The sequence below is a fragment of the Parus major genome, chromosome 1A, assembly GCF_001522545.3.
Source record: "Parus major isolate Abel chromosome 1A, Parus_major1.1, whole genome shotgun sequence".
In the NCBI taxonomy this organism is placed as follows: domain Eukaryota; kingdom Metazoa; phylum Chordata; class Aves; order Passeriformes; family Paridae; genus Parus; species Parus major.
In genome coordinates, this window is record NC_031773.1 from 8,615,954 (window position 1) to 8,632,377 (window position 16,424).

The 16,424-nt window shown below is 35.7% G+C and overlaps 1 protein-coding gene across 7 annotated transcripts in view; it reads left to right on the forward strand.

Annotated features, from left to right (window-relative positions):
- The window catches only part of PCLO (piccolo presynaptic cytomatrix protein), a 314,143-nt gene that overhangs the window by 170,561 nt on the left and 127,158 nt on the right, over positions 1-16,424 (forward strand). For all 7 annotated transcript variants that reach the window (XM_015627659.2, XM_015627658.2, XM_015627653.3 and 4 more), the window contains exons 7-8: positions 5,174-7,382; positions 12,487-12,623. In XM_015627659.2, coding sequence (XP_015483145.1) covers positions 5,174-7,382; positions 12,487-12,623 — 2,346 coding nt within the window. The remainder of the gene's footprint in view (positions 1-5,173; positions 7,383-12,486; positions 12,624-16,424) is intronic.

A 16,424-nucleotide genomic window follows, 5' to 3' on the forward strand; every position in this document is an offset into this window, starting at 1 on the left:
GCCCCTATATCAGCCTTAGCCAGTGGAGAAAAGCTTTTCAGTACTCTTGCTCTAATGTTTGCTAACCAGGAGTTAACATAGGTGGTCCCTTCTCATCAACAGTTACCACAAAATAGATATTGAGTCCAGAAGTGTCCATAAAAACTCATGAGAACCTTCCTTTGCACAGGAAAAGTTACGAAACATTGTTCAGGACCTCTGCACTTATAAGAAGATGTAGTTAAGGATTCCATACTTAAGATGAAGTACTCTAATACCTAGTGTATTATGTCAGTCTCTTTAGGATATGGGTCTCATTTGCAAGGAATTTTAAAGATACTGTTACTTTACCAAGAAGTCCTTAATGAATGATAGCATGTTTTCATAGATTTATTGTAGAAAATTAAATGTTTGAAATTATGAATTGCCAGAATTTCTGGCTCTTCTGATACATTTCTAACAATGAGCAAATGCTGTAGTACTGAGTAACACATTCCAACCCTTTGTTAGAAAAACAGTTATCATAAAATTGCAATTTCAACTGTGCATTTTGGGGCTTTGTAGGGGTTGCATTTGGGAAGGTTTTTGTTACATGAAAAATCTGAGATGTGAGAACTGGAAAGTGGGCTACAGCATAGGCTTCACCTTAACGATCTGCATTGGTCCCAGCCCTAGGTGATTTTTTTTTTCTGCATGGGAGAGTAATTTCTATCCCTCCAATACTTGACATCATATCCGGTGAAAACCGTTTACTCCCAGCAATTTCATTAACACATCAGCATTCATCTCTCAACCTTATTCTACTCCTGAGTTTTCTGATAGAGTTTATTGACTGCATGGTAGTTGTTTGAAGACAAAAAAAATATTCTTTGCATTGTTTTTTTGGTGGCAGGAACAACAGAATACAGCCACCTTTCTGCTGACATTTAAAGTGCGTTGCAAATTAGCGTCAAATGTTTTGGGGAGCCTAGCCCTGCAAAAGGTGGATTCTTCTGCAGTATAAAATAGGTTTTCACCATGCTGCTGAGTTTTCTGGGGATTGGCAGAGGAGTAGTCTCATCTCTAATCCACTTTACCTTTGATTTTCACAGCACCACAGGCTGCAGTAGTCTGACATCACTGTCTATTGTATAGAGAGTCTGGTCATGACAAACTAAAAAAGATGCTGTCATCACAATTGTAATTGGCTTATGCAAATGCATATATGCATACATATTGTACAAATTATTTTCAGGACTTTTCCCTACTTATACAAAAATGTATATGTATGTGCAGACTAATTTTGTCAGCTCTAAAGAGGACCAAAGAAGTTGGAGTTTGTGTTGTGATCACAGAAAATTTTAAAAGAGGAATGAATAATAAGGATTATATTTTTACTAGTAAAATTCAAAACATGGAAGAAGTATGTAATAGTTGTATGCTCTAGTGTGAAAGCTGAGCTTCTGAGCAAATGAAACTAATATCCAAACATGGCTACCTGAATGGAGTGCAGCATATCATGTTCAAAAACCATTTTGAGAAGAGGACAAGAAAGATTGCGTAGCTAGAATCAAACACACTGTTTAGAGGTAGAAATTTATCACAGGTATCCTGAGCTATTCAGTCCCCCAAAGTAAACTGTCTCTTTAAAAATGATAAAAAGCAGCAGAACATATTAGTATTTCCTAGTACTTGAAGGATTCTTGTAGTGGGTCAGAGTCTTGCTGGCTTTGTCAACAATGACTTCAAATTAAAAGAGACAAAAATAGGTAGAAAAAGGTATTTTTAGAAAGATTCGCAAGAAACAGAATGGTCATTGCAAAGGAGTTATTCCAAAGTCACTACACAATTTAACAGTGCTCACAAGTCTTTGTCCAGATGACCTCTATAAATTCAAGCTCAGACTATAACTCACATCAAGACTAATGCATATTGGCAAGGCAGAAAAGCAAGATTTTGCTAAGTCTGTTTGCGTGCAACCTTCAGCTCAGTCTTTTGACTTCCTTACTGTGATGTTATCTTGCCACTGAACTGCAAGACTGAGGAGACTTCCTCCTATGTTTATTTTGAAATTTTGTTAGACTTAAGGAGTTGTGGTGGAAGGGGAAGATATTTGTACCCCAGTTCTTTAGTTTGTAGCACTGGGGAGAACATCTCTGTAGCTTTATTTCAAGCTTGAGCTTTGGCTCTATTTTAACAAGGTCAGCTTTGCCTCAGCAGCAGATCTGATTACCATTAAATCCACCCTGAAGGGATATCCCAGACTAGTATAAAATCATACAATGGTCAGCCATAAAGTAATAACATTTATATGAGCATCATGGTAAAAGAAAAAAACAGTATAATTTACTTCTAGTTCTTGGTAATTACACTCAACATTTAGAATGATCATTTGCTAAACAAAAAATTTTTCTTATAAATTAATGAGGATGCTAATAGTTATCTAGAAGTAAACTGACTAGAAATAAGATGGAAAACATGGTAAAATATAGTAGAAAAATTCATTGTTTATTCAGTCAGAGAATTTGCTAAGGTCGCCTGTCTGACATCTAAATTAACCTTTAGCCAGTGCTTATAAGGTCTAAGAATGCCTGCTTGTATTTGATAGATTTATGTGGCTCCAGAGTGGTCTCATGAAGGTTTCTGCCCCATCTTTCCTTTGGTTACTTGAAGTATGAAATGAGCATACGACTATAAATGTGAGACAATGACCAAAACTATAGAGAGAGGACTAAACAGCACAATTTCTCCTTTCCACTCCCAATTCTTTTTGATAAAGAGATTAGAATTTGGCAAAGATCAGCCATAGCTTGACTTTTTTTTTTTTTTTCCATGCTATTTAACAAATTCAAAGGAAATGCAAATACTACTAACAGCCACTTTAAAGTTGTCTGTCAGAATACTGCAGTTGAATTTCCCTTCAACCTACTAAGACAGCTCACAGGTAGCATGCTAACATAAGTGATGATGGAAATATCCAGGAACAAGAAACAGGCACACATTGTATTACAGTATTAATTTTCTTGTTCTTGTGTCAGTATAAATCTCAAGTAAAAGGAATTAAGTCTTCCTTTTGTGAGAATAGTAGCTAAAAATGAGAGATTATCAATATCTTTTTAAAAAACAAATGGTACATTTTCCTATAATATCTATTAGTTTATATTTCTTCATATGCAAGGAGATTTAAAAACAATTTTTTTTTGTTAAAATGCACAGTAATCTGGCACTGAGATTTATGCATCAGCAACTTAACTATTATCTGAAAAATATTAATTCCATAAAGTATTGTAGACCTTCTAATGACTGTTTTATTAATAGTGCTTCCCAATACCAATGACCATCTGTGAGTTCTTCACCATCTGTGATTCCTATTTCAGTTCAGGCAGGGGAAATAACAGTGGTATTACACTGATTTTACAATATAAAACATCAGCCAACTAGACCTACTGTAGATGATTAATTTGTCTTTGCTTATAAGTGCATGCTGAGCAAGATAAAATTAGCTCCTTTGATTTGTTGGCACAACATGGGTTTGAGACATGGCCATGGGAAACTGAGAAGATTAAATTGCTTTTATTGAAATCTGAAACATGCAAAAGTTGATGGAATTTAGATAAAGAGAATGAAAGAGCTTAAATGGTGCTTTAAAAGGTAGTGAACATTTCCTTAAAAATCCATGGCAAACAATGTGATTATTATAATTCTTTAAAGCTAGGTAATAGAGGAGCAGCAAAAGGGAATTCTTAATACTTCTTAAAAACTTGTATTTGTTGATGCTATGTTGAAATAAACTGAGATAATACTGATGTATGAACTCCTACTTAAAATTAATATTATTTGTATCTTATCTGAGTGAAGTAGAATTTATTTCTAAAGAAATACCATGTTTAACTAAAAGCAGTTAATCCTTGCAGAAATGCTGTCCTTGTCTGCAGAGGCAGGAGAGTCAATTTAATCAGTATTGTTTTTATTCTGGTCTTAATAAATTGGGCTAAAATGTTTCCATATGTTGGTATTAACATGTCACCTGCATTCTGTAATGGCTGAGCTGATTTTTCTTTTGTTTCAGTGTATGTGTGTAGATCAATCTCTTTTCCTTTGCTAAGGCAAAGTTTGTAAGAAGCTATTGGGGAGATAGGATACAATTTCAAAATCATTCAGGTCCCACCTCTTAATCTCTATACATTGCATGGGAGTCTAAACTTCAAAATTAAAAAAAAAAATATATATATCAAAAACATTAGTATTTTGGGATGCAAACTGAATTGCATCTAACCAGTTGCATTGCCTACTTTCCTAGCTGATGCAGAGAGATTAGCACCTCAAAAAAGTTAATTATCAGCCTAAGGTAGATAGTTCTATATCAGGATGAATCACTCTTCTACCATTAACTGTGGGGAAGTCTGGACATCTAGACAGAATTAAATCCCTATAATTTTACACTGCTTAATTTTTTCTAAGTTTTAAACTGTAGCTTTCTAAACAGAACAAATTTCATTTATGAAAGTCTTCAGTGAACTGAAGAAAGCTTATACCAATTTTGTAAGAGGCAAGAAAATCCCCTGAAAATACATATATATATATATATAGCATCAGATATAAGGCAAAAATGATCACGTAAGAACTACTTGTCTTGTCACTAGGATATTCTGCTTTGTTGTCTGGATTTCAGTACAAGTTATAGCTTATGGGTATGCATTCAGTGTCTGGCTCAGAGTCATCTATTCGACCATAGAGATTATATGTTAATTTAAATATGAATGTTTATGTAAGTACATTTATAATTATACCGATTTTTTTATTAAATTAAATGTTATATAAAAGGGAGGTATATATGTGTATATATTCCCCTCCCACACACATATGCATTGAATATGTTTATGTATAAGTATTCAGAAATTAAAAAACAAAAAAAAGAAAAAACTTTTAAATTACCATTGATTCAATTTTAAGAATATAACATATGTTTTTTAATCTTAGGCTAAACAAAGTCCTAGTGAGCATCACCCTTATTTTTGTATTAGATTGCTCATCTTTAGCAGACTGATAGCCATTTTTCTTTCTATTTTTTGCTGCTTAATCACAGATACAAAATTTTCTCTGTCTTAAGGAAAGTATGTGGCTAAGTTAAAAAGATGCCCTGAAAAAAAATATAAATAATTTATGACAAATTTCCCTCCAGAATAGTGATTCAATCTTGTTTCTTCTGTTGCAGTCAAAAGGTTCTTCAAGCATGACTCCATCCAGCACTCAAAAGAAGGTGAAGAGGACTCTTCCCAATCCACCTCCAGAGGAAGCAACAGCAGGAACTCAGTCCCCATACACTTCTGTGGGATCAGTTTCACGGAGAAGGATTTGTAGGACCACCACTATGGCCAGAGCCAAAATTCTTCAGGATATAGACAGGGAATTGGATCTGGTCGAACGTGAATCAGCCAAGCTTAGGAAGAAGCAAGCAGAGCTAGATGAGGAGGAAAAAGAAATAGATGCCAAGTTGAGATACTTGGAAATGGGCATTAATAGGAGGAAAGAAGCCCTACTAAAAGAAAGAGAAAAGAGAGAGCGTGCCTATCTCCAAGGAGTAGCAGAAGAACGTGATTATATGTCAGACAGTGAAGTTAATAATACCAGATCAACCAGAATAGAAACTCAACATGGCTTGGAAAGACCACGTACTGCACCCCAGACAGAATTTAACCAATTTATACCACCACAAACCCAGCCAGAAACACAGTTTGCCCCTGCTACAAGCCCATATGCTCAATATCAGTATTCATCTCCTGCCCTTCCAACTCAAGCACCAACTCAATTCACACAGCAGTCACATTACCAACAACAACAGCCTTTGTATCACCAGCAGGTTTCACCCTATCAGACCCAGACAGCATTCCAGACAGGAGCTACCATGTCCTTTACCCCACAGGCTCAACCTCCACCATCTCAACAGCCATCATATCAGCTCCCATCACAGATGATGGTGATACAGCCAAAGCCAAGACAGACCACATTATATTTGGAGCCTAAGATAACAACAAACTATGATGTAATTCGCAATCAGCCTCTCATGATAGCACCAGTTTCAACTGACAATACTTATGCAGTTTCCCAGCTGGGCAGTAAATACTCCACCTTGGACTTAAGGATAGGACTAGACGAGAGAAACAGCATAGCCAGCAGCCCTATATCAAGCATATCTGCTGATTCATTCTATGCAGATATAGACCACCACCATACACCCCGAAATTATGTGCTGATTGATGATATAGGAGAACTTACTAAAGGAACAGGAACTCTTGGTTCCAGTTTTAGCCTCCATGAGAAAGATCTGACCAAAACAGATCGACTTCTTCGCACAACTGAGGCCAGGAGAGCACAAGAAGTGTCAGACTTCCTAGCACCACTACAGACTTCCTCTAGGTTACATTCCTATGTTAAAGCTGATGAAGACCCAATGGAGGACCCTTATGAGCTCAAACTTCTGAAACACCAGATAAAGCAAGAGTTCCGTAGAGGTGCAGAAAGTCTCGATCATCTGGCTGGCCTGTCACAATATTACCACGGAGAGGGCAGCTACAGGCATTTTCCAAAATCTGAGAAATATAGCATAGGTAGGCTTACTCTTGAGAAACAGGCTGCTAAGCAGCTCCCAGCAGCCCTCCTTTACCAGAAGCAGTCAAAACACAAGAAAGCCTTGATAGACCCCAAACTAACAAAGTTTTCACCTATCCAAGAAAGCAGAGACCTTGAGCCTGACTATTCAAGCTATATGACTTCTAGCACTTCAACACTTGGGGGAATTACTACTAGGGCAAGGCTTCTTCAGGATGATATCACTTATGGCCTTAGAAAAAACATCAGTGACCAACAGAAGTACATGGGGCCACCACTGACGTCATCCATTGGAGCAGGCCTTGGGACTGCACTAGGTCCAACAATGAGAGCCACACTACAAGACGAAGCAGACAAGTCTTATAGCAGTGGTAGTAGATCTAGGCCCTCATCTAGGCCCTCCTCAGTGTATGGGCTCGATTTGTCACTGAAAAGGGATTCTTCCAGTTCTTCTTTAAGACTGAAAGCCCAAGAAGCTGAACCTTTAGATGTTTCCTTTAGCCATGCAGCACCTTCTGGAAGAACTAAACCCACCAGTCTACCTATTAGCCAAAGCAGGGGAAGGATCCCAATAGTAGCGCAGAACTCAGAGGAGGAGAGCCCACTAAGTCCTGTTGGACAGCCAATGGGAATGGCAAGAGCGGCAGCTGGACCCTTGCCACCAATATCTGCAGATACCAGGGACCAGTTTGGATCGAGCCATTCATTACCTGAGGTCCAGCAGCATATGAGGGAGGAGTCACGGACTCGAGGCTATGATCGAGATATAGCCTTCATCATGGATGACTTCCAGCATGCCATGTCAGACAGTGAAGGTAAATTAGGCCTCAGACTGGTATCTTACTATCACAACACAAATCCTCATTTCTATGCATGTGTCTGATTTTTGTTACACTTCAAAGACTTGTTCTTTTTCTGTTCCTTGGTGCATCTTCTGTGTATCTACATTTTTGGGGGTTGATTTGTTTTGTCTTTTTTGATATTTTTTATTTTACCCTAACAGTTTCTGGATGGTGTTAAGCTACTATAGCATGCTACTATATTGTTGTTGATTTGCTTTCCTTTTGGTTTGCTTGTGCATTTTCCTTTTCACTTGTTTATGTCTACTTTTCAATGATACTGTGTAGAACATTCCATGTACAGTACAGACTCTGCCATCAGTCTTTATGTGCAGTTCTCTCCAGTGACTGTGAATCATTGAACTTATTTGCAATAGTTTTTGTTGGGATTTGGAAATAATCTCCCAAATCTCTAAAAAACTCCAGTAACTTTATGTGCATGAAATTTCATGATAGAACTGAAAAAAATTATAATTCCATCTCCCGATGCACCAATTTAGATCTGTGTTTATATAGAAATAGTCTGTTCATTAAGTACATATTATATGTTAGAACCATATAGAGCTTAACATGATAGCAAAATAACGTTCTACATATAGTTTGTTGAAAGCATCCTGTCATGTGGACTTCTGTGCAATCAGAATTGTGATTATGTAAGATAATTTGTCATTTGAATGGTGCAAGACAATCTCATCCTTCAATAAACTTACATAAAGTATTTTACTTCTGTTGATGGATTATGCAGTTTAGCTGGTTTTATATGCACCCCATACACGTCTGCCAAATAAGCACAAGAGTTCATCTCACTTAAGTTCATGAAAGGAACCTTTCTGATGTATTATAAATAGTGCAATTAAAAATGCTGCTTCTGAATAAGTACAGCAGAATGTTAAACTGATGTTGAGTACTTAATAATTGCAAATTATGTATCAGTTTTGTTTGAGTCAGTTCAGACTTAATTTATTCTAAATTGTTTAAAAATCAGAAAGACAGTTTAAGGCAAATGAAATGAATATGTTCAAAATTGTATGCGCTCCCTTAACTTTTTCTTATGTGTATTTACTGCACAATAAAAGAGACTTTGCATGCGCTCTATTGTCTGTAAATGGCAATGATTGTCTCAAAAGACACATTTGCATGATTATGAAGTAGTATGGTTTATTTTTCACATTTCTACTAACCTCCGTTCATTATTGCATTATTGGTTTTTTACACATGCTGAATCTTTCATAAGCATTAGAAAAAATGATCTATTTGCCTTTCTCATACTTCATACTAAGGGCTTTGCTCTCTAAGTTTCTCTTCATATTCCTTAGATATTTATAACCCCCTGATGAACTCTGTGTTTCTGGAGAGACTCATGGTCATCAGCTTTTTTGATACTTATCAGAAGCTTAACTGTTTTTATTGTTCTTCAATCCTTATTACACAGAGTCCTATAATTAAATCTGAAAGCAGTTGAGAGGAACTCCTGGAGTTGCAAATCATATCATTCTTCCTAAATAAGCAGATGCTGTCTTGTCTCCTCTCAGCTTGTGACTTTCATGGGTCATTCCAGAGTCACATTGTGAAAGATGTAGGACTTTTTCTCCTGAAAACTGAGGAGAACCAATCTGGACCGAAAAAAATCCAATCTGATTCTTTTCTACCTCATATGAACTGGGAATATGAATAGGGAATTATATACCTGCCATACAGTGCATTATATTTCTCATATATATTTGTACAAGACATACATGTAACACCTCAAGTTGAACACATTTCAGTTTTAAATCAGTCTCTGTTTTTAAGTTAGTTTGACCCTTTCAGTAGTATTCTAATTCAATTCACATATTCTGTATTAGATTGATATGTCACTCAGGGCTTCCCCTTTCAGCCATCTTTTTCTAATTCCTATCAAATTTTGTCTTCACAAGTAGCCTACTTCTTGGGAAACCAAAACACTTCATGACATTACTTTCAAAGATGCAGTCTAATAGCAAGTAACCTGTATTGAAAGTAATTAATAATTTTGGTGTAAGATAAAAAGTGTTCAAAAGAAGCAATTGCATTTCTACAGAAAGTAATGGCCTTTTTTTTTAGGGACTGCAATCTTCTCTGTAGTGATCTGATGCTCTGACAGTGCACAGCTATTCTGACATGTTTCATCTGACCTTTTAGCACAATTTGCTTTGCAGCTTCTCTTTATTTTAAGCAACTGCTGCATGGTCTTGATGAGATTTCATTAAAAGAAATCAATCTTAAGTACTGTCTTAGGAAAACTCTTCTTGTGATACAGCTTGATTTATCATCTTATGAGACTTTTAAAAATTAATTTAAGTTTAAATGTCAAATTTAAATTTCTTTTCTTTGGTTCTAACTCAGAGACATGCTTGACTTTCTTTTCATTTTTTATAAGTGACACCCATAACAAATACTAGAAGAGAATGCAAATAGGACTTTGAGTCCAAACCTGTCTTTGACTAAGTACATACTGTAACAAATCTTAAAACTGTGCTTCAAGACATAAGTAGTGCTTACACTGGGAATTCAAACTTCAAACTGGTTAAAAAAGTAGCCTTAGTGTCAAAAGAGCACAACATCCAGAGCTGCCCTTTGAAAATAAACAGCATTATGGGATCTTGAAACACCTGGAATTTTTTCAGGGTTCCCAGTACTGTGAAAACTGATCCAGAAAATAGATCTCTGTCAATCCCACAGCTGCCACTTTCCACACATTATTAAGTATGCTGAAGATACTAAATTTCAAGAACACTGAAGCTAGTACTCAATTTTATAAAGATAAATAGCCCTTGCTGTTCAGAAGATATAAAATGTACCGTTTCTCACCTCAAGTATTTTTTTCTTTTATATGCTAATTTGGCAATTCTTCGACAGAGTTTAGAAATTTTAAATTGAGATATCAAGTCATCAAGATATCAACACAGCCAATTCCTTGTAATTTTTCATCTGTGTGATTTAGAGTGCTTGCTGTTACTTCTCAGATTTTCTTGGATCCCACAGCCTGGAGTTCGATCACAGCTGGTTTATCTGTTTGGGTGGAACCATCTGGCTGCATTCTGTTAGCCTTAGAATAAAAGGATGACTTCTCTAAGACTGTCAGTGGTTCATCTTGGCTGTTGTGAGCTTTCCAGCTGTAACAAATCCCAGCTGTGCAAGCCAAAGCCAATGGAGTGTGTATGTACATGTGAGTGTGGGGTGTGTGTGTGTGTCTGTATACACATACATTTAACTTCTTAAATTTCAATAAAATATACACATTCATCACAGTTTGATTAAAAGAAAGAAAGAAAGAAAAAAAAAAAAATAGGCTGGTCTGAATTGCAGTATGGAATTCTACACTTTGAAGAGAAGTAATCCAGGAAAAGTTATTTCAAATGAGGCAGGAGGAAAAAAGAAATCATTCTTTCATCTGCTAAGATGATGACACAGATTGTGATAGCCAACATTAGCATCTGGGGTCAGGATTATGTGTTAGGTTCTTCATGCAAGCTTCAGAAAGAAGTTCTATCAGGATGAGTTATGAATGAGCCTGCTTTGTGCAGGTACTGGTCACCTGGCGTAAATGTGTAAAGTGTGAAATATTTGCATGTTAGATCATAATGATTTATTGATAGGAGTTAATCAATAACTGATCAGTAGCAAAATAAGCATCAACCTCTAATAATGTTTCATATATGCTTATATAAATAATATTAAATAAACCTTTTCGTGTTAGATTAAGTTTATGCACAGTCAAGGAAGAGATTGTGTAATGTCTGAAGTCAAGATTAAAAATTTTCTGAAGGCTTAATATAATATAGAGTGTTGGTTTTACCACATGCAACATATTCTTTTCAAAAAGGTCATGCATATATATTTATTCTCTTTTTGGAAAATTTTAAGAAAATAGTAATGAAAAAGCACAATTTCCTTTTTTCCCAAACCCATTTTTTAAAAATTATTTCTTAAATCAAATAGATAATGTTTACTTTCACAATTAAATAGGAAAGATTGCTACCACTACCATTTTTCTTTTTAAATTCTTTTCTGTGTCATGTGCATTCACTCTTGCTACTACAGCAAAAACTGATCTTATTTAAGGTTTGCAATTCCTTGTGGTTTTGCTGAAACAAATATTGTCTTCCTTTGATTTCCAAATTTATCTTGCTTAATAAAGCATACAATTCAAGCTTGCCTTACATTCTGCATTGCATTATCTGAGCAATGCATTGGTTTACACTGATTGGCAACATAGATGAAAACAGGAGATGATTCTCATCCCAATGGAGTGACACCAATGTCAGTTGACCCAATAGTCAGTAAGGATAAATAAATGCATTTGCAAACTGATTCCAGTGAAATGACATTACTTGATCCCCAAAACATGCGTAGTACAACACTTACTGTTGCAAACAGAATATTAGTCTCATAGAATTTTTTGCAGACAGAACATTAAAAATCCATACACAAAGGTTCATACTGCAAAATCGGGGGATGGAATTAAAAATGAGAACACCTGTAATATTGCTGCTTAGAATTTCAGTAACTAGGTTGGTTTCCTATCTTTTTTGATTTGGTTTGGTATCAATTTCATAAAGAAATAATTTTCTTATATGTAGTTCTAGATTATTTCAAAATATTTGGAACAATATTCAGTTCAGAAATTTGGGAATTAGTGGAGTTTGCATTTTGAGGGCTGGTTATTTTGGGTTTTAATTTGGATTTTCTGAGTTTGGGGGGTTTTTTTTCTTAGTCTGCTGCAAAATAAATAATATGACTAAGTTTTTCTCAGCAAACATTTTAAAGATATGTGAAATCTGCAGTGTATTTCCCAGCTGCCAGAAGGAGGATGTGGCTATAGCACTTGGTAGACTTCTTCTGTATTTATTATCCATGGTTCTGACATAAAGAGAATCTTCTCCCTTTGCTGTCTCACAGCTAAATAATGCTCAAGTTCAATGTCTCAAGTCTCACCTAACTTTGCTTTAGCTGCATGGCCAGTTAGTAACCACTCTGCATGTTTGCTATGCACAATGCACATTCTTGCCCTGTGCCCAGCACTGGACCAGAGCATTTGACCTGTCCTTGGTTTTCAAAGCCTATCATCTCCGTCGGGAAGAAACAGATTGGTTTGACAAGCCCAGAGAGCCTCGTTTGGAGAATGGACACATCCTTGACAGAAGGCTGCCAGAGAAGTTGTCACACTCTCGACCACTAAGTCAACACCAAGATCAAGTAAGCTTCAAATTAGATGTGCCTCTAGTTTTATAAATGATTGATAATTTAATCATACTGTCCAATGGTTCCCATAGCAACTACAGGATTACTCCAAATCCAGCTACATTCAGCTGAAGTGCTGTTGAACCTGTGTTCATCATCAACATTTGATGATGAAATTCCTCTAAAATTCAGTATTAATTTTGCAGGTTGTGTTTTGACATTTGAAATATAATTGAAATTATCTATACCTTAAGTATTCCTGTCGGTGGGAAAAAAAAAAAGGTAAAAAGAAAACGATTAGTTTAATTTTCCCTTACCAGCTCTAACTCACCCAAATTAAAGTCCCTTCTTTTAGTAGCAGAAGGAAAGTTGAAGAAAATAATTCCATTATCCTGTTGACATTTTTTCAGTATAATCCCAACAGTCTGTGGTAAATTATTGAATAAATCAGCTAGACTTTATCAATTGAATACTTAGAATGTTTCATTTATTAGAGAGAGAAAGAAAAATATCATGGTCTACTTTTCAAGCTTGCCAACTTTGACATCTAGTTTACTTTAGTGTACCCTCCAATTTCCATTTTTTTATTAACAAAGTTTATGTATTTCAGATCTTTAAGGTCTTCAGATGCTTGTTTCATACTGATTGATTTAGGTTATATCCTGATATATTCTTATGTTTTGATTTAGATTACATTTTTACATGAAATCCAATTAATGCAATGAGTTCATATCCTCTAGGCAAGAGGAAATAACCTCAAATTGTGCCAGGGGAGGTTTAGATTGGATATTAGGAAAAATGTCTTTGTGGAAAGGGTGGTCATTGGAGCAGGCTGCCCAGGGAAATGGTAGAGTCATCCTCCCTGGAATTGTCAAGAAACCTGTGGATATGGCACTTGAGGACATGGTTTGTGGTGAACATGGTTGACAATTGGACTTGATCATCTTGGATATCTTTTCCAATTTAACAATTCTGTGATTCTGAGAGAAGGTATTGCATGGCCCTTCTGTGACACTTAATAGCTTATATTGCTCACATTAATTTCTCAGATAACATACAAAACAGGAATATCCCACCATCATGCAGCCTTTAAAAGTTTTATGCTGGTGAGCATTTTCACTGACATATGGTCATCAAACATAGGTTTTGTGAAGCAACGCATAGATTTTATGAAGTAGGTGTTAAAATGTCTTACAATACAAGCTGTCATTTATTTTTCCCTCCTTTCCTATTCCTAGCATATATTGAGATTCACACACCCTAGGTTGTACTGAGCCTACTCATTTTATGTTGAGAAAACGGGCTTTACACAATATAATTCTTATAGCTATCTATTCAAATAGATCTATGATTCTATGAATCAACTTAATTGCAAGATAAAGAGTGTTTTTGAGCCTTAACAGCTCTTAATATCACTGGCAATAGTTTAAAAAACTGTCTCTCTGAGCACTTTAATCCTCACGAGAAACTTTTATTATTCTAAGCATACATAACTGTATTTTACCACTACAGCTTTCTGAGGTAAAACTGAAAATCTTCCTTGAAAATCAGGTTTGTCCCAAAGGATTATTGCTAACCCTGAGCTCTGTGGTAAGGAGGTGGTTAGTAAGATACACTTAACTTCTAGAGCTCCAGTGATTTTGTCCTAGGAAACAGTTCCAAGGCCAGGTCTTAGTCACAGAGATCTGATCTTTATTTTTTTCTCTCATATAAGTAGCATTATATTAGGACTGGATGAAAAATTTTGTTCAAAATTTTTTAGCAGTAAGTTTAAAAGGACTAAAAGTTTTTGTTTTCCTGGATATTTTCAGGAAGAAAATATGTATTTTTTTCCACTTTAAAGCTGTTGAGATATCCTCATGCTTATATAGAAACTTGTGCTTATATAGAGGTACATCTTTAAAATCTTGCCAAAGGCATTTTTTAAGGTTTTGTGGAATATGTGATGTAAATTGGAGAGTGAACATGTTCTAAATAACTGTGTCTCATGCCATGTAAAGCCTCAGCAGAAGAGAAGTGATATGTGAGGAGAAGCTTTGCAACAGTTCCTTCTTCTGCTTCCATCTGGGTTAGCTGCTGTCAGTCACACACCAGTACAAAATAGTATCAGTAACTCTGCAGAAGGGAGAAATTCCAGGTCTCAGAAACTCCACATCATCTACGTAATCAAAATGTTACTCTGAGCTTGTGTACGTTGTCTTCTGTGAGCATTTGTTTAAGATAATTTAAAAATCAATATATATTCAGGCACATCCATAAATTAAATTGCTTTGTAACAGGATAAAAAGGGCCAGAGATATTTTTAAAAAGTTTCATTAGCTCCACACTGAGTTGTGAAATACTTAGCAATAGAAGAAATTAAATCAGCATCTATTTTTACAGATACTTTATTTCTATATCAACACTATTTTTTTTAGCATTAGTATTATATTTTCAAGCAATGAAGGCAAATAAACCATGTCAGGCCAATGAAAGTGGAGAGGCAAAGTAAGCACTCCCTAAGGGCTTTTTCAGCCCTGTGTGTACAAAAGGGTTAATTAGTTCATTGTGCCATGCTGTCTGTCTCCTGTATCCACACCTCAGTCCTGCACAGGAACCTGTAGTGTCCAAGTCTAATGTACTCTAGAGACAAAACTGGCAATTCATTATCCATCCAGGACCACCTGAGCATTTCCACCTTCATCCAGACCTTCCTTTGCTGCCAGTGATTTCCTGGAACCAGTTAGGAGGGAATTGTCCTGGTTAGCACAGGAATTAAGCCATTATAACTCCCTTAATATCCCTTATTGAGCTCAAAACAGTCACATACAGAATAATTTGCATCAATAGCATTAATCTGCTTGTAATGTATCAATCAATGTTTTCAAATACACTTATTTTCTGTAAATTTGTTATTTTTATGATCTTCTGTGTTAAAAAATTAAAATATTTTAATGGCCACTACAATATGTGTATTCCAGAAGATTTTGACTCATACATGTGAAACACCAATTCTCTTACTAGATGAAATCAGAACTGCTTGATTACATCCCACAGAGCCTGTACAAACAAATGTAATAAATAAAGCAAAACCCTGAGCTTTTGAAGCAAGAATGCAGTGGAGTGACAACTCTGAACCTCCAGGTTTCCACAGATTTTTTATAACCCAGCAATTTAAGCTCACATACTGTATTATAAATATTAAAATATATTTGTTTCTATAGCAACTTCTGTGGTGCTATTTAGTATTCTAAATCTTGCTAAATTGTAGTTCAGTTGAATATCTTAAAAGCCATTTCCCAATGTATTGATTCTGGAGTGCTTCCCTGAGGAGGTAAGACCTTATCAATACATAATCTATTATAGAATTCCCACTGATTGCTGTTGACCTCAACAGTTTACTTAGTCATTTCCAGTTCACCAGAAACTTCTTTAAACCTCCAGGTATCAAGAGGTTTTTTTTTTTCTTATTATTTTCTGTGAAAATTATTTGCATATCCTGAACTAAACTGGCTGTTACAAAGTTTGGGAAAGAACAGCAGGAGGAGGTGCCAGGACAGTAAAATTTCATGAGAAGGGCATGGAAAATGAGAGTATAGTAAGAGGCAATAAATGTTTTTCAGGAAGGGGTTTTAAATACTTGCAGTCATCATAGGTGAGTTTTTTTAAGCCCTAAATGAATAATAAAATCCTAAACTCATCCTAATGATAGTATATTGCTGTCAGTTAATTTAGGCAACAGTTTTCTAATCACAAAAAAAGACAAGGGTCTTAGACATGAAACCTTTTGAATGCAATTCCCTATTTCTAAACACCCTAAAAGTTATATGCTTTTCT